Source organism: Heterodontus francisci, chromosome 15 (assembly GCF_036365525.1).
Source record: "Heterodontus francisci isolate sHetFra1 chromosome 15, sHetFra1.hap1, whole genome shotgun sequence".
Classification (NCBI taxonomy): Eukaryota; Metazoa; Chordata; class Chondrichthyes; order Heterodontiformes; family Heterodontidae; genus Heterodontus; species Heterodontus francisci.
In genome coordinates, this window is record NC_090385.1 from 56,289,177 (window position 1) to 56,307,874 (window position 18,698).

Genomic DNA, 18,698 nt, shown 5'->3' on the forward strand with positions numbered 1-18,698 from the left:
CATGCCACAAGCTTTGCACTGGTCCTGGTACACTAGATAACTGCAAATTGGTTGTCAAGCCACATTTGCCATAAGGCTTAGCAGACTTCTGAGCCTTGTTTACATACTAAATGTCATAGCTGCCTCCAACGCTTTTAACAGTTGGTGCCCAGCCATGATGGTTCAAATTTCCACCCATCATTGAGTAGTGCATTTATGGTGTGCCCGTCCTTCTTTTATAGCAGGCCTTTTAAAAGACCTCTAGTGAGACAGACGCTATCACGCTATAATGCGTTCCAACAATTCAGTACCTGCAAAGTCATATTCTTGAGCTTTGCCTTGGCACCTTGCAAAAAAGAAAACGCTCAATGGAGTCATCTTGCCTTTGCTGGTAGATCATAAGCTCAAGCCTATGCACTTGGAAATTTATCTTCACCTTGAATTGCTGCTCCAGGAATGTCCTTAGTTTGTGAGAGTCCTACTGATCCTCAGCTGACAATCCTGATACATTGATCTGTTGCAGGCTCTTGTTGCCCAGGGATCTTTATTTTTTGATAGCTTGTTTCTCTAGTTCGCTCACTTCCTGATCCAGGAAACATAGTTCCATTCACTTTAAATTCAGACGCTATGACCGATGCCTCCAATCTATTACTGGATATCTGGAAGCCATTGTCGTGATGATCTGCTTTTTCTTTATAAAAATAGGACATTTTATAGGTTTTTTTCACAGGCACACTTCCTTTTAACTTGTTTAGACAGATTCATTTTCTGCAGGCTTGCCCTTTAAGGGTGAGATCACAGCTGCTTTCTGTTTGCACAGTTCAGGTTTTTGAAAACTGTGAGATAACATTGTTTACACAGGCTGATTTTTAAAAAAACTGAACTTTTTTTTTAAAAAGAGTTTTTTTTTTGACAGCCAGTTGCAGCTTCCAGTACCGGCAGCTGCCACAACCAGGCTTTACCACTGTGCTGTGAACCTCTAGCGGCGCTGTTGAGTTCTTCCCTCTCTTTTCAGCTTAGACCTTGTGCATGAAGCAAAAAAAAATCAGAAAACTAAAACAACAATGGTTTCAACTACTACTTTTCAATTTTTTCAACTCACTGCCAGACCAGTTGAAAGCTCTGATCCTCTGGCAAATTGCCTACCGTAAGCAGAGTTTCAATGCATCCTGGCGGCCTGTCTGCAGTCCAAACTCGCTGCACTGTTGTGGGGTCTCCTGCAAGCTGCTCTCCAGGATCTTCAGTCACTCCAGGTAAACGACCTGCTGTTCCTTTTCTCTCTTAGTGTGCTCTTCAGCAAAACAACAATCAAACTTTGCCACAATATAATATTTGGTGGTCTTCAGCAAAAATATATCTCACTGCTGCCACCATATAATATTATTTGTTCCTTTGATATGTGAACTATTGTAAGACTCACAGGACTACAAGTCATATTCAAAGAAAACTTGGGTTTTTATTATACTTTAACTAGAACATTATATATTATATGTACTGCATGAGCCACATCTAAACACATCTCACTGTGTCAGGCTACACTCACAACTCTTTGGTCAAGTGTGACGTGACTTAGTTTGTTAAGGTGGTCCACTCTGAAGGTCATCCCACAACATTCTCCAGCATCACAGCTGTAGCCAGAGGGGACTGAAAAATGATTGTTAGAACCTCTGCTATTTCCTCCCTCACTTTTCCTAGCAGGCTGGGATACAGTTCATCTGGGTCTGGTGATTTATCTGCTTTCAAGGATGCTAAACACCTTCATATGTCCTCCATAACTATGTTTATCCCATCCAATATTTCACACTCTGCTTCCTCCTTAACTACAACGTCTGCTTTGTTCCTCTCTTGTGAAAATGGATGCAAATTATTTGTTAAGAACCATGCCCAGGTCTTGTGCCTCCAGCCACATGTTACCTTTAAGGTCCTTAATTGGCCTTCCTCTTTCCTTATTTATCCTCTTCATCATGAAAAGCATCCCTAACTCCCGATGTTTTCAAAATACTGTATTACACCCACCAAATGGTTTAGGGATAAAAAAAGGTCACTGCCACATAGCCCAATTGTTTGCATCACCATCACTATAAATTAGTTCTATTCAGCAGCAGAAATATGTAACTACATGTATAACCACTTGTGAAAAATTATAAGTACAAACATAACCAACAACAGTGATATGGCTTCAACTGCTACAAGAAATTCAGCTGTACCGCAAATAGTCCATGTACATCATGTTGGTTCCATGTAAGCATAAGTAACTGTAATCATATGATTCTGAATGAAATAGGATTTTGTCTTCTCAGTTCATTATAATAGGTGGCTGCAGGTAAATGAAAAAGAAACGTACAGAGCTGGAAAGTATTCTTATTATTCTCAATAAGAAGTCCAAAGTTCAAGCTGGATCTTGACCAACTTCCCCCTTCCCCCCCACCAACCCCCTCCCGCCCCCCTCAAAAAATCTGAAAATGGGTACAATTTAAGTTTAATAAAATAATTAGTTTTATTTTCTATATTTCGGGGTGCAACAGTGCAGTGGTTAGTAGTACAGGTATCTGGACTATTAATCGACCAACCGTAAGTTTGAAGCCTACAATAGCAATTTGAGAATGTGAATTCAATTTAAAAAATGATCTGAAAAAGAAACTCCTCTCAGTAAAAGTGGCCATGAAGTTATCAGATTATCATAAAAAACCCAACTGGTTCAACTAATGCTCTTTATAAAAGGAAACTGTCCGTCCTTACTCAGTCTGGCCTAGATGTGACTTCAGTCCCACACCAACGTGGTTGACTTCTAACTGCATAGTTGTATCAGATCAGGTTAACTAGGAATGCTGAATGAATGTCAGCTCATTTCCCAAAATGAATAACAAATAAAATATATCTGAAACACTCAAAGGTAAAACAAAACAATATGTTCACTGTAAAGTTCCCGGCAAAATAGTTACCATCTTTATACAAAGAGCATGCAATATTATCAGAGACTACAGATGCCACATAAACCACTGGACAGAGTGGTGGCTTCAAAATTTTCATAACAGACATGTTGGAATTTCATTAACTAGGGCTGTATGAAAACTTCCAGACATAACAAAATTCCTCATTCAAAAAAAAAAGCTTGTGGCTTTTCTGACAGTCTTGTTGCTGCAAGCAAAATGCTGGGGTGTAGGAATCAGGAAGTGATGCATAAAATCTGCTTTTACTAAATGCTATTCTGGGATTTTTACCACTGTTTTGGGATCAACAACTGGCCTCGATTATTATAACAAGTCCCTTTATTTAATTCATATCCCTTACTTCCTCAAAACCCTGGATGCAGAGAAAGATGGTAGACAATATGTAGTAGATTGGAGCTAGGTGTGTACGGTTTAGTATTAAAACTATGAGAGTGATACACAGCAGAAAGGTACTGAGCCTTGATAACATCAGAATGTGGTTCTCGGTATGGAGTAGTGAGAACCTCTGATTTGGTAGCACTGGGACTTCGTCCACTGGATTCCTGGAGTTTGAAGTAGTTGGGGGGCTGGGGGAAACTGGTGCAACAGATATATGACCTTATCGATATACGTGTATACTAGCGGATCTGCATTAGCATTGCTCGCAGCAAGTCTCAGGTTACTTTCTGTCTCACCTGTCTCTATTGCCTCATATTGGTGGTTCACTCTCTCAAATTTGGAGGTGCCAGTTTTACATCTTTTATGTCTCTCTTTTCTGTGTGCTGTTCTCTCTCTTGTTCTTTATCCTTGCCTGTTTGTTTTTGTTTCATTATTGAGACCTGTTCTCAAAAAAAAAATAGGGGCACTGGTTGCTGCAGGGTTCCAGCTGGAGATATGGGCAGGTTTTGCTTTGTAGATGGGGAAAGGGATCTGACAATGCCTGAAGGGTGGTTGGTAGTAGGCCGCAGGTGCAAATGGAAAGGAAGATAAAGCAGGTGGTTTTTTCCCACCTCCCTTGTGACATCTATTCTTGCAATTCCACATCTCACACCCTTCCCTCTGCCTTCTTTGCATGTCCTCGCCTTGCAGCAACCCACTCACCCCATGGGGTATCTTTACTGTAGTCACATCTGAACCTTTGGCTTAACCCATCCCGCCCCTCTTCAGCACTTTATCTTTTCCACAATTTGCTTCATCTTCCTTATCCTCTCCCTTTGTTCCTGCTTTCTGCTGCTGCTTCGCCCTGTTCAGCTACAGTCTTTCTCAAATCCCCAATTCTGTTCCCTCTAAACACTCCTTCCCAATGTTCCCTTTAAAATTCAGTTTTTGTGCGTGGCCAGTTTTTTTCAGTGCGTGGCCCCTTTAAATTCTCTTGCACAGCTGTGTGATACCTTTCAGGCTGCTGTGCAGCTTAGTGGGAACATTGTTTCCTCCCCACCCCTCTTGTCCTTCTCCTTAACTTCCTGTTCTGTCTCTCATTGTCCCCAGCACATCACCCTAAAGACCTCCTGGCAGCTATCTTTTTTCCTTCACATCAGGCACCTGATGGTTACATACCCTCTCCCTTCTGTTTCTTCTCCCCTGCACTTCACCTCGCCATAGACTTGTTGCCTTTCCTTTTCCATAAAAACTTGTCAGTACTCTAGACTCTCTGGGCCTGTTGCCTTTCGTGGCCACTCCTTTCTACCCTTTGAAAATATTTTGCCAACACTTGCTTCCCATGGTCTTGTCACCTCAAATAACAGTTGCAATCAGTTAGGTACTATAAACATGGTATGGCAGCTTACCAATCACCGAATGGTAGCTATGATAAAACTATACCTATAATTATTTGCTTTGCGTTTTAACCTAAAGCACTTGATAACAACTGGCAGATATTTTCTGAAGAAAGTGATTTAAAAAATATACAAGTTCAGACATTAAATTAGATAAAACAAAATCATTGGTTTAAATGATCACTGCAATGTGCAACACATAAAACATGCAATTGCAAACTTCAGGTTACTTGTCAAGTCAAATTTTACTATGGTAAAACAAAAGTCCAGTAGTTACTTTACAGTAGGTGACACAAATCTGACTTTGATAGCAACACCATAAAGTAAGTGAGGAAGTGTACTGTGTCAAGAAATGCCCAAGTGAACATGTAAATTTTTTCCAAAAACTTCAGAAGCAGAGTGATAGCAAATATAAAGATTACCACGGACCACCAATGTTTTATGGCTTCAGCATGTAGCGTGTTCAAAATACCCATACAGACCAGGGACTTAACACTTGCCAGTACAGATTTTCCCCAACCATCCAGAAAAGTTCATTGGCCTGAAAACAGGCTGCAAATTATGACTTTCAAATGATTGGTCAACTGCCTCTTGAACATAGCTTTCTGGTGATGCTGTAGAATCAGCCTCACAATGAAAACTGGATGCATTCCATAGTATCAGGACATTAAGGCGTTAATATAGGGATATAAAACACATTTGAAGAAGAATGTGGAGAAGTGACAGACATAGCAGAGTACCTTCTTTAGCTGGATTTGTTACCAGTTTTAGATCATTTATAGATATATAAGATAACCAAGAATCAAGAACAAAATGTCAATGACTTACAATGCATTTGTCGAAGTTGCGTTTAACATGTACCAGAACGTTTCCGAATGTAGATTTGAGAAAGGAAGAAGGATCACAATCTTGAGGTGTCAGTGCACGCTGGCTCACTATTACCAGTAAATGCAAGGAGTTGGAAGGGTTGATCTTATCGCATAGGTTTACAAACCCCTTCAGATCTATTTCAAGAGTACTGAAAATTTCACACATCATTTTCCGTTTATTGCTTATCCCAGAATCTTCCTGCCTAGTAAAAAACAAAATAAGTAAAAGCTGCAGCATAAATATTTTGATCAGGAAGAATACCTTCACAATGCAAGACAAAAGTAGTGTTAATACAGTGGAAAGATCACAGGAGTGTAAGAATGATCTGATAGACATTCAGGTTTCAAGAATTACATATTAATAAAACAAAAATTGATGGGGAAATGAGTTGTAAGTTATTTTTGAACATGAAAATCCTTATTCTGTTCTCAATAAATTAAGAGCTTGTATTTATATAGTGCCTTCCACAAGCTCTGGGCGTCCAAAATGCTTCATAGCCAATGAAGTACATTTGAAGTGATACAAGGAAATGCAGCAGCTTTAATGTGTACAGCAAGGTCCTACAAACTGCAGAGATAAAGGAACAATGAACCTTTCATTTGGTAGTGTTGAGTGAGGGATAAATGTTGGTCAGGACTCCAGTTACTCGACTATTTCCATGGGATCGTTTGTGTCAACTTGAGGGCAGATGGGCCTCAGAATGTCTCATCCAAAAGACAGCATCTCTGACAATGCAGCACTCCCTCAGCCGAGATTACGTGCTCAAGTAACTGGAATGGGACTTAAACCCACAACTTTCTGACTCAAGTATTATTAAAATGATTTCTGATCAATTTTAATTATTTTCATGAGGTTAACAACTTGTGGGATTCATAGGTGTGGGACGAACAAAGGAGAAGAACTCTTAGGTTATGAAGGGTTAAATCTGATATACATATGGGAAGCAATGATTGAATGCATCATCATAGTGATAAACTTTTCTTCTAATTTTCCCCCTCATGGTGCTTACTTTTAATATTTATTAGATTCTCCTGCTAGAGTATACCCACTACTATGAGTCTGTTGATGTAGTTGTATCTACTTCAATAGTGTTTCATATTTGAATATCATAGAATCATTCCAGTGACTTACATTTATTTACTCTTCCTCACACAGCTGAACTTTGAGTACTTTAGCTTGGAGAGAAAAGAGCAGAAAATGACAAAACTTGACGAATGGGTGAGCAAAGATGACCACCAGGACTCTGCCCAATGAGAACTACCAGACAACTATCAGCATTTGTACTGCTGTTTTAGTTGTATTTGAAAATGTGGGATGGAGTACTGCAAACTAAAGGCTGAGGAATAATGAGGGAAGCCATTGGGCGAGATATTGGGCTCAGCAGCGCCCATTTTTTGGCTGTTGCAAGTACCTTTAGGGATCCAAAATAGTTTCCATGGCTTGCGTGCACACTTCTGACATGAAATGTGCCATCTTGGTAAAGGCATTAGTGTGCGCAGTTAACACCCACCAGAAGTATGCAGAACAGGCAGACCATGGCATCAGTTAATGTGCAACGCTAATTTGACACTAGCGCTGCCATTCTGGAGCTCCAAGCTCTAGCTAATGCTGTTTCTTAACCTCACACAGCTGAACATGTGTTAAGCAGCAGCAAGGACCCACCACCAGCAGAAATTAAAAGGATCATCAACCACTTACAAGGTATTTATTGGTTGACTTCCTCTGTCTATTGCTACAATTCTATATATTTTTGCTGCTTTCTATAGTTGTTTTAACTTTCAAAAGTCTACAGGGAGTGGTGTGACAGGTGCTGAAGTACTTTATGCTGATTTCAAGGCTTCTGCACAGATCAGTTGCTTCCAGACATGGATGCACCGGTTGGCATTCCTATTGGAATTGAGCCTGACTAGAAGAATGAGCAGAACCACACAGAGCAGGATAAGCTGGTAGAAGGAGGAGGAGAAGGAGGAGGAGAAGGGGGAAGACCTCTCAGCAAGAGACCATATCTGCCCAGGAAGCAATTCTCCTACTTGAACCTCAGCAAGGAACAACATGTGAGATATCTGTGCTTCACTAAGAAAGTCGTCACTGATATCTGCCAAATGCTGCAGCCACAACCTCAAGCTGAGAACAGGGCAAGGACTGCCAATAGCTATGAAGGCAACCATGGCTATAATCTTTTGTGTTTGGCTCCTTCCAGGCTGATGCTATAGATATTAGTAGCATCTCGCAGTTTGAAGTCCACTGTTGCATTCGGGAGGTTACTAAGGCTCTCTATTTAGAGAGACAACTTCATTTTATTCCCTTTTGCTACAGATAAGCAGGGGGGGCAAGCAGGCTTTGCCATTGACTGCAGGCACGTGGTTTTCTAGGTGCCACATGTCTACTCTGCCATGTACCAGACCGAAAGGGATTCCATTCCCTTAACACCCAGCTGGTGTGTTATTATAGACAGTTTATCTTACAGGTCAATGCCTAGTATCCTGGAAGCCATCATGATGCCTTTAATCAGTGACAGTCTGCTCTGCTAGTTGTATTGCAGCCACCACAGCAAACCAAAGGCTGTCAGCTGGGCACCAGGTCTCAAGATTCGTGGTGGTATGTCACATGCTGAATAACCTTGCCATTATGATGAAACAGCCCATGCCACCAACTACTGGGTGAGAAGCAGGAGGAGGAGAAGACGAAGACAACATGGAACAGGAAGGGAGGATGGAACCTAAGCACCCCTTTCTGCCCAGGTGTATGGGATGGCCTAATTCAAGGGCAATGCCAGTAACCTCAACCCCAATTCCCCACTCACCAACAGTGCAACACTCCTTACCTTCCCTCTGTCCGTTACATCATCCTCTTGGACACAATGCAAAAATAAAAGCCAACACAGTATAAACATTTCAGAGCAAATTTATAAATGAACTCGTACCATATTGCATGCAAAGTTAAACTAATCATCTTTATCTTTTTCCTTAGTGCCTGTCTTCCTTATGCCTTTGCCTGCCCTACTGCTCCTACACAGCGCTATTCTAGTGGCTGCAGCATAGCTGGTGGAAGGCTGCTGACCTCCAGTGCAGGATACTGCAGATAGACTTGTAGGATGATTTCAAGCAGCCCTTCAAGGCCTAGCTTCAGACTGTACCAAGTTGGCATGGGAGGCAGCAATCTGGGCTGTCTGACAGGCAATTACAAGGGCACTGGCAGAGTGGCAGGGGTGGGGGCACAAGTGCTCCTCTCGACTGACCGAAGGCGGTGTGTTTCTTTCTAAAAAGGTGTTTTTCTTTAAAACCCGAGTGCTTTAATTATCAAGAACAGACAAATGACAGGATGTCATTGCATGTAGGTGCACCTCTCCTGCTCTGATTTGCTCCTGCTTGGCGTTTATGTGCCACCTCATCCTGTAAGAGAGAGGCAAGTGTCAGTGAATGTCGTGCAATATATTTGCTGATATGGCTGCCATGGTTCAATAGCTGGCAGTATATGCAAGCTGTGAGATGTGGGTGTGAGGCTTGTACCAGTGCTAAGTGTGTGAGAGTAATGTGAATCCTATGATGGCTAGGTATGAGTTCTAGTTGACAGACTGGTAGGCGAGTGGTGGGTGTGTGGCGATTTGAACAGTGGCTCAGGTTAGTGGTGCAGTTGGTCGGATGTGGCCTTTGAAGATCCATTCTCTGACCCTGACTACTTGTGAGGTCATTAAATTTATTGCGACACTGCATTCATGTCCTTGGGGCTGCATTGCTGGCATTCACCTCTGCAGCTACCTGCTACAACTGTATTTTCACCATGTGGCTGGGGAAACTTCTGCGGATATGGGATGTTGCTCCTCCTTTCCACCCTCTCTACCAAGACCTCCAGGGCAGTATTGGGAAACCTGGGTGCTTGGTCTCTCCCATGTTCAGCCATAATCTTATTTTTCCCAGGTCACATTCAGCTCACAAAGTACTCCCCAGCTTCTGCTACAGCCAAAATACACCACCCTTTTCAGATGTATGGACTGGGTTTAAGCAGTGCAGGCTAGGAAGTTACGATTTTGGGTCCTCCACTGATGTATGCAGCCAATCAACAGCGCAGTTAGCACTGGCTACATGCAGAAATCATGATAATGAGCAAGTAGCACGAAGATGCCGTGCTGCCTGCATTATATCGAACAGGGAAATTGCATATTGCGATTTCCGTGTCTGTTTTGGGGGCTATCCAATTTACCCCTCCTAGTTTTCTATATCCATGCTAAAGCCATATTTTTTTTTTAAAAGGAAGGAAATTCCTCTGTCGGAACCGAATTGCAAGTATCATGGTGCAAGCAAGGATCTGTGACATACTAGGGGCCCTGATTTTTGTTTATGACAACATTTCGTATCCTTATAGCATCTTAACGAAATAAAATATTCCAAGGCACTTCACAGGAGCGTTATATAGCAAAATTTGACACCAAGCCACAGAACAGCATATTACAGGAGATGGCCAAAAGCTTGGTCAAAGAGGTAAGTTTTAAGGAGCATCTTAAAGGAGGAAAGAGATGTAGAGAGACAGGGAGATTTAGGGAAGGAATTCCAGAGCTAAGTTCCTAGGCAGCTGAAAGCACGGCTACCAATGGTGGAGCAATTAAAATCGAGGATGCTTAAGAGGCCAAACTGCTACAGGAAAGTTGAATAAGAATAAAACCTGACGGATCACTCCGGCATCAACCTACACATCAGAAGTGACATAGGCACATACTGCCCAGTCCACCCTGCAAAGTATGCGTCACTCACATCTGGGGACTTGTGCCAATATTGGGAGAGTTGTCCCACAGACTAGTCAAGCAACAGCCTGACATGATCATACTCACTGAATCATACCTTAAAGCCAATGTCCCAGACTCCTCCATCGCCATCCCTGGGTATGTCCTATCCCACCAACGGGACATTTCCACCTACAGCCCTCCCTCGGCAGATGAATCACTACTCCTCCATGTTGAAGTAGTACTGAGGGTAGCAAGGGTACAGAATGGATTCTGGGTGGGGGTCTTCAATTGTCATCACCAAGAGTGGCTTGGTAGCACCACTATTGACTGACCTGGTCAAGTCCTGAAGGACCTATCTGCCAGACTGGGCCTGTGGCAAATGGTGAGAAAATCAACAAGAGGGAAAAACCTACTTGACCTTATCCTCACCAATTTACCTGTCACAGATGCAACTGTCCTTAACAGTACTGGTAGGAGTGAGTGACAACCACACACTCCTTACAAAGATGAAGTCTCATCTTCACACTGAGGACACCCTCCATCTGTTGTGTGGCACTACCATTGTGCTAAGTGGGCTAGATTCAGACTAGATTTAGCAGCTCAAAAGTGGGTATCCATGAGGTGCTGTGGGCCAACAGCAGCAGAAGCAGAATTGTATTCAACTACAATCTGTAACCTCATGGCATGGCATATACCTCACTCTACCATTCCTATCAAACTAGGTGACCAACCCTGGTTCAATAAGGAGTGTAGGAGAACATGCTAGCAGCAGCACCAGGCATACCCAAGAATGATGTGCTAAACTGTTGAAGTTACAGCACAGATCTACATGCATGCTAAAAAGTGGAAACAGCATGCTATAGATAGAGCCAAGTGATCCCTCAGCCCACAGATCAGATCAAAGGTCTGCAGTCCTGCTACATCCAGTCATGAATGGTGTTGGGCAATTAAACAATTAACCAGAGGAGGATGCTCAAAAACCAACCCCACCCTCAATGATGGGGGAAGCCCAACACGTCAGTGTAAAAGACGTGGCTGAAGGATTTGCAACCATCTTCAGCCAGAAGTGCTGAGTCAATGATCCAGCTCGGCCTCCTCTTGAGGTCCCCAACATCATCAATGCCAGTCTTCAGCCAATTCACTCCACTGAATATTAAAAATGGTTGAAGGCACTGGATATAGTAAAGGCTATGTGCCCGAATATCTTGTATGAAGATCTGTGCTCCAGAACTAGGTGCGCTCTTAGCCAAGCTGTTCCAGTACAGCTACAACACTGGCATCTACACGACAAAGTGGAAAATTGCCCAGGTATGCCCTGTCTACAAAAAGCAGGACGAATCCAATCCGGCCAATTACTGCACCATTGGTCTCCTCTCAAATATCAGCAAAATGATGGAAGGTGTCATCGAAAGTGCTATCCAGCGGCACTTACTCACTAATAACCTGCTCACTGATGCGCAGTTTGGGTTCCACCAGGGCCACCCTGCTCCAGACCTCTTTCGGACTTGGTCCAAATATGGAAAAAAGACCTGAATTCCAGAGGTGAGGTGAGAGTGACTGCCCTTGACATCAAGGCAGCATTTGACTGAGTGTCGCATCAAGGAGCCCTGGCAAAATTGAAGTCAATGGGAATCGGGTGGGGGGGGGGGGGGGGGGATGGGAGGGGTGGGGAGGGGGGCGGTAAATGCCCCACTGGTTGGAGTCATACCTCGCACAAAGGAAGATGGCTGTGGCTGTTGGAGGTCAATCATCTTCAACTGCTTCATAAATGACCTTCCCTCCAACATAAGGTCAGAAGTGGGGATGTTCACTGATGATTGCACAGTATTGAGCATCATTCGCAATCCTCAGATACTGATGCAGTCTGTGTCCACATGCAGCAAGACCTGGACAATATTCAGACTTGGGCTGATTAGTGGTAAATAAAAGTTTTAAAAAATTCTTTCATGGGATGTGGGTATCGCTGGCAAGGCCAGCACTTGTTGCCCACCCCTAATTGCCCTGAACCATTTCAGAAGCCAGTTAAGAGTCAACCACATCGCTGTGGGTCTGGAGTCTTATGTAGGGCAGACCAGGTAAGGATGGCAGATTTCCTTCCCTAAAGAACATTCATGAGCCAGATGGGTTTTTATGACAATCCATGATTACTTCATGGCACCATTATTGAGACAGGCTTTCATTTCCAGATTTTTATTAATTAATTGAATTTATTAATTAAATTTAAATTTCACCTGCTGCTGTGGTGGGATTTGAACCCATGTCCCCACAGCATTAGCCTGAGCCTCTGGATTTGTAGTTCAGTGACAATACCACCATGCCACTGTCTCCCTCACCATCCAAATGCCAGGCAATGACCATCTCCAACAAAAGAGAATCTAACCATCGCCCCTTAACATTCAGTGGCATTACCATCGCTGAATCCCCCACCATCAGCATCATGAGGGTTACCATTGATAAGTAACTTAACTGGAGCAGCCATATAAATACCATGGTTATGAGTGCAGGTCAGAGGCTGGGAATTCTGTGGCGAGTAACTCATCTCCTGACTCCCCAAAGCCTGGCCACCATCTCCAAAGCACAAGTCAAGAGTGTGATGGAATACTCGCCACTAGCCTGGAAGAGTGCAGCTCCAACACTCAAGAGGGTCGACACCATCCAGGAAAAAGCCACCCACTTGATTGTCACCTCATCTGCACCCTAAACATTCACTCCCTCCACCACCTGCGCATCGTCGAAGCAATGTGTACTATTTACAAAATGCCCTGCAGCAACTCGCCAAGCCTCCTTCAACACCACCTTCCAAACCAGTGACCCCTACCACCTAGAAGGACAAGGGCTGCAGAAACATGGGAACACCACCATCTGAAAGGTCCTCTTCAAGTCATACATCACCCTGACTGAGATCTGTATCCTTGTTCCTTTACTGTCGCTGCGTCAAAACCTGGAAATCTCTCCCTAACAGCAGTGTGGATGTACCAATACCAGATGGACTGCAGTGGTTCAAGAAGGCGGCTCACCACCATCTTCTCAAGGGCAATTATGGATGGGCAACAAATGCTGGTCTTGCCAGTGACACTCACATCCCATGAAAGAATAAATAAAAGAAAGATCAGCAAGGGGTCCCCTTGCCTCCGGGGCGCGAAGCAATTTTTAAAGGGATGCTCGGAGGGAGGGAACGGCAAGCCCAAATGCCTCCGATTAATTGCCTGTTCACCTCATTGTGCAGCTTATTACCAAGCTTGTCAGCAGCAGTGTGGGATTTTTATAGGAAGGGCATGGGATGAACACCATGCCTGGACTATGGCAGGGCTTAGAAGACGTGAACAATGCGGAAGGCCATGAGGGCTATGGAAAGGGCTGATTAACATGATGTAGAGGTGCAAAATGAAGCGCAGCTGCTCCAATGTGCCACAGAGAAGCCACTGATGGAGTTCTAAGACTTGCTTTTCTCAGTGGTGAGTGGTAGGAATCTGTAGAGGGCCATGAGCCAACTGGCATCACTGGGACAGCTGGGTTGGCAAGGAAAGGCCTGGTGAACGCACAAAACCCAGCTGAGGGAGTTCAGATGGGAACAGGCTAATCCAACAATGTACAGAGCAGCCAGGATGAGCGACAGCAAATGCAGCCTCCTGGATAGGAGGGGGCCAGAACAGCACAGTGGGGGCTGCAAGGGGAAGTAGGTGCTACCGAAGGCGTCGGGTGTACTGTCCAAGAATCAACTACCTGCAAATGACAGTGCATCAGTACCATAGGAGGCTGCGTCTATCCAGGCAGATGGTCTTGGATCTTTGTGCTTTGATACACAATGACCTGAGGTCTCGCGGCCCCTGTGGCAGTCCCCTACCTGCAACTGTCAAAGTTTCTGTCGCCCTGAATTTTCAGGCAGGTCACGGATGCCAGATTCAGGAGGACGGGGGACTACATCCACTTTGACACAGATGGGTCTACGCAGGCACAGACGGCAGCGGGTTTCACCACCATCACTGGATTACCCCAGGTGCAAGACAGCCCACCGGCCAGAGAGATCCATCAACAGGAAGGGCTTCCACGCCTTCAATGTTCAACTGTTCTGTGACCACAACATGAGCCTCCTCCGTGTGTGTGCGCTCACTTTCCTGCAAGCTGCCTTGGATCTTCACTCCATCCCACAAAATGTGTAGATGGATCCATGGGGACAAGAGAAATACCTTGAAAAGATGGCTACAGACACCTCTAAGGAAGCCCCAGAGAGAGGCACAGAGGCGATATAACCAATGCTACCTGCTCAGCAGGCCAACCACTGAGCAGGCCATCAGGCTTCTGAAGATACAATTCTGGTGTTTGGATGGTTGGGTGGCACCCTCCAATATCCTGCTAGAAGAATCTTGGCCATTGTGGTTGTCTCCATACCATGGTCCTCCAGAGAGGTGTGGACCTGGAGGACAGTGAGGCCTTGGAAGGAGACAGTTCATTGCAGGAGGAGCAGGAGGTAAGAGAGGAGGAGGGAGAGGATGCGAAGGGGGATAATGCTGAACGAGGTGGTCTCTTCCTGCCACCCTTCAGGAAGAGGACCTCTCTCCACTCCCTCGCAGCCTCCAGAACTAGATCCAGGTCGGCATCGACGAAGCGAGGGTCTATCTTGCCCCTACCAAGGTCTCCAGCTCCCATGACATCTCACTTCCCTCTGGTGCATTGAAAGGTTTTGGCATAAACTGCTGATCTCTTCCTCAGGACAACCAGCAGCTTCAGTGATGGCTGCCATGAGGTGTCTACATGAGACCCACGCTTCATCTGACCCACCTCCATTCCACGTGCCTCTGGTTCTATCTGGACAGGAAACCCATCGCCATACCAATTAAGGGCTTACCCATTTGAAAATCTGAACCTGAATCAGTTTCCTACTAGAGATGGGTTTCTGATCCAAAGATTCCTGTCTCCGTAATGAAAATTCAGTCCAAGGTGTTCAGTAAAGATAGGAAAGGAAAGAAATGAGGAGGGGTAGCAGTAAAAGAAGAATTTTTACAGTGCTGGAGAATGTCTTAGATGGTTCAAGGAAAGAATCTATTTGGTTAGAGCTAAGTAACAACAGAGTTACCATTACATTTCTGCATATTCTATAGGCCACCAACTACAGGGAAAGATAGAGGAGCAAAATCACAGGGAAATTACAGTGAAGTGCAAAAATAATAGAGTAGAGTAGTGATAAAGGGGGACTTCAATTATCCTAATATAGACTGGGATAGTAATAGTATAAAGGACAGAGAGGGGAAAGAGTTGCTGAGGTGTGTTAAGGAGAATTTTCTTGATCAGTATGTTTCCAGTTCAATGAGGAAGGAGGCATTACTGGATCTGGTTCTGGGGAATGAGGTGGATAAAGTGCGAGTTGGGGAACATTTAGGGAAGAGTGATAATATCATAACATTTAGATTATCTACGGAAAAGGACAAGGCGAAATCTGGAGTAAGAATACCTAATTGGAGAAGGGCCAAATTCAGTGGGATGAGAACAGATGAGTCCTGGGTAAATTGGAATTCAAGACTGACAGGCAAAACTGTAATCAAACAACGGGCTGCCTTTACAGTTGAAGGGGAAAGGCAGAGCGACCAAAGCCAGTGCTCCCTGGATGACGAAGGAAGAGTAAGCTGAAATAGAAAAAGGGTGCTTATGACAGATGTCAGGTTGATAATACAGGACAGCCAGGCTGAATATAGAAAGTTCTGAGGGGAAGAGAAGGAGGAAATAAGAGGGGCAAAGATAGAGTATGAGAAGAAACTGACAACTAACATATAAAGGGAATCCAAAAGTCTTCTATAGGCATATAAATAGTAAAAAGGTAGTAACAGGACGGATGGGGCCAAAAGGGAGACCTATGCATGGAGGCAGAGGGCATGACTGAGGTACTAAATGAGTATTTTGCACCTGTCTTTACCAAGGAAGATGCTGCTGAAGTCACAGTGGAAGAGGAGGTAGTTGAAACACTAAAAATTGATAGAGATACTAGAAAGGCTAGCTGTATGTTAAAGGTGATAAATCAGCAGGGCCGCTTGGGATGCATCTGAGGATATGGAGGGTAGTAGGGGTGGAAATTGCAGAGGTACTGGCCATAGTCTTTCAGTCCTTTTTGGATAAGGGCATGCTGCCAGAGGACTGGAGAATTGCAAATGTTACAGCCTTTTTTGAACAAGGGTATAAGAATAAACCAGCAACTACAGTCCAGTCAGTTTAATCGCAGCAGTGAGAAAGCTTTTAGAAATGATATTCGGGACAAAATTAGCAGTCACTTGGACAAGCGTGGATTAATTCAGGAATGGCAGCACACATTTATTAAAGGCAAATTGTGTTTAATTTTTTGATGGATTTTTTGATGAGTTAACAAGATGATTGGTGAGGGTAATGTAGTTGATGTCGTGTATATGGACCTGAAAAGGTGTTTTGATATAATTGTCACATATAGGGCTGGATTTTACCAGCCACCAACCCCCACCCCATCCCCCCCTCCCCCGATGTCAGGGGTGGTGGCAGGGGGGCCCAGAAAAATACCTCCGGGTGAGGCCCGCCACAGGCCTCTACGCCAGTAAGGCCCCGACCCATTTTCCGGGCGGTGGCGAGGCCCTCGTGGTGGCCCTGCCCCCCCCCACCGTTCGGCGACTGGAACTTAATTAAAATATTAAAATCTAATTAAATTCATGAATAAATACTCAACTCGTCACAAAGGCTGTCCCACTGCGATATTCTGGCCGGTTGCTGGAACTCCCGCGCCTTCGGATCTCCATTTGGAGATCCGAGGCGGAAATCTGGTTGGGAGGGGGGAGCAGGCAAGTTTTCAGGGTGGTTGGGGGTGGGGGAAGTGGGGAAAACCATTGCGATTGGTGGAGGGGATGGTGGGAAGGGGTTAAAGGTTCTAAACTTGTTGGGGGGTTGGCGTGGGGGAGGTCAGGATCACAAAGTTAGTTTTTTTGGGGGAACAGGGCAATTAATAAAGTGATTATTCATTGTGTGGGGTGGGAGGGGGGATTGAAACTTTGAATAAATTTTTCCTTTTAATTTTTTGTCCTATTATTTTAAACATTGAAATTTAAATGAAGGCGTGGGAGCCCTTTAAAAATGGCGCTGGAGCCTGCGTAGTGGCACCGGATGCTGTTACCGGAGCACCCGCCTCTGATGACAGCATGGAAATTAAGTTGGCTGAGTGACAGGAAGCAGAGAGAAGTGGTGACCTGTTGTTTATCACATTAGAGGAAGGTATACAGTGGAGCTCCCTTGGGGTCAATACTAGGACCACTGCTTTTCTTGATATATATGAATGGTTTTGACATCGGGCACAATTTCAAAATGTGTAGATGCCACAAAACTTGGAAGTATACTCAACTCTGCAGACGACTGTAATAGACATCAAGAAGACCCAAGCTGGTGGAATGGGCAGAGGGGTGGCAGATGAAATTTAACGCAGAGAAGCGTGCAGTGATACATTTTGGTAGGAATAATGAGGAGAGGCAATATAAACTAAAGGGGACAATTCTAAAGGGAGAGAGAGACCTGGAGGTGTATGTGCCCAAATCATTGAAGGTTGCAGGCTGAGAAAGTGATTAGGAAGGCATATGGGATCCTGGGCTTTATAAATAGAGGCATAGAATACAAAAGCAAAAAGTTAGGATGAACCATTATCGTTCAGCCTCAACTGGAGTATTGTGTCCAATTCTGGGCACCACACTTTAGGAAGATGTGAAAGCTTTAAAGAGGGTACAGAAAAGATTTGCAAGAATAGTTCTAGGGATGAGAGACTTCAATTATGAGGGTAAATTGGAGTAGCTGGGGTTGTTCTCTTTAGAGAAGAGGAGGTTAAGGAGATTTGATAAAGGAGTTCAAAGTCATGAGGGATCTAGACATGAGTAGATAGAGAGAAAATATTTCCATTGGTGGAAGGCTTTGAGAAACAAAGGACACAGAAGTAAAGTAATTGGCAAAAGAATCACAGGCGACAAAAAGGAAAAGCACTGGTACCGTAGGAGGCAGTGAGTGGTTACGGCCTGGAATGCACTACCGGAAAGGGTAATGGAGGTATGGCTTTGAAAAGGTAATTGGATAAGCATCTGAAGAGAAAATATTTTCAGGACTATGGGAAATGGGCAAGGTAGTGGGGCTTGCTAAACTGCTCTTGCAGAGAGCTAGCATAGGTTTGACGAGCTAAATGGCCTCCTTCTGTGCTGTAACCATCCTATGATTCAATGATGAACCCGGGAACCAATTTAGGGCAGCAAGAACAGGCATAATGAGAGAATGGGTCTTGGTGCAAGTAAGGACACGGACAACGGTTTTGGATGACCTCAGGTTTACTGGGGGAAGAATGTAGGAGGCCAGTTTGGAGTAGTCAAGTCTAGAGGTAACAAAGGCATGGATAAGAGTTTTAGCAGTGGATGAGTTGAGGCAGGGGTGGAGCTGGGTGAT

General features: G+C 44.3%; 1 protein-coding gene across 6 annotated transcripts in view; it reads right to left on the reverse strand.

Annotated features, from left to right (window-relative positions):
- LOC137377672 (exocyst complex component 1-like) overlaps positions 1–18,698 on the reverse strand; it is a 167,879-nt gene that overhangs the window by 30,903 nt on the left and 118,278 nt on the right. For all 6 annotated transcript variants that reach the window (XR_010976458.1, XR_010976457.1, XR_010976456.1 and 3 more), the window contains one exon: positions 5,513–5,756. Coding sequence is in view for 3 of the 6 variants with exons in the window: in XM_068047582.1 (XP_067903683.1) it covers positions 5,513–5,756 (244 nt within the window). In the remaining 3 variants the exon portion in view is untranslated. The remainder of the gene's footprint in view (positions 1–5,512; positions 5,757–18,698) is intronic.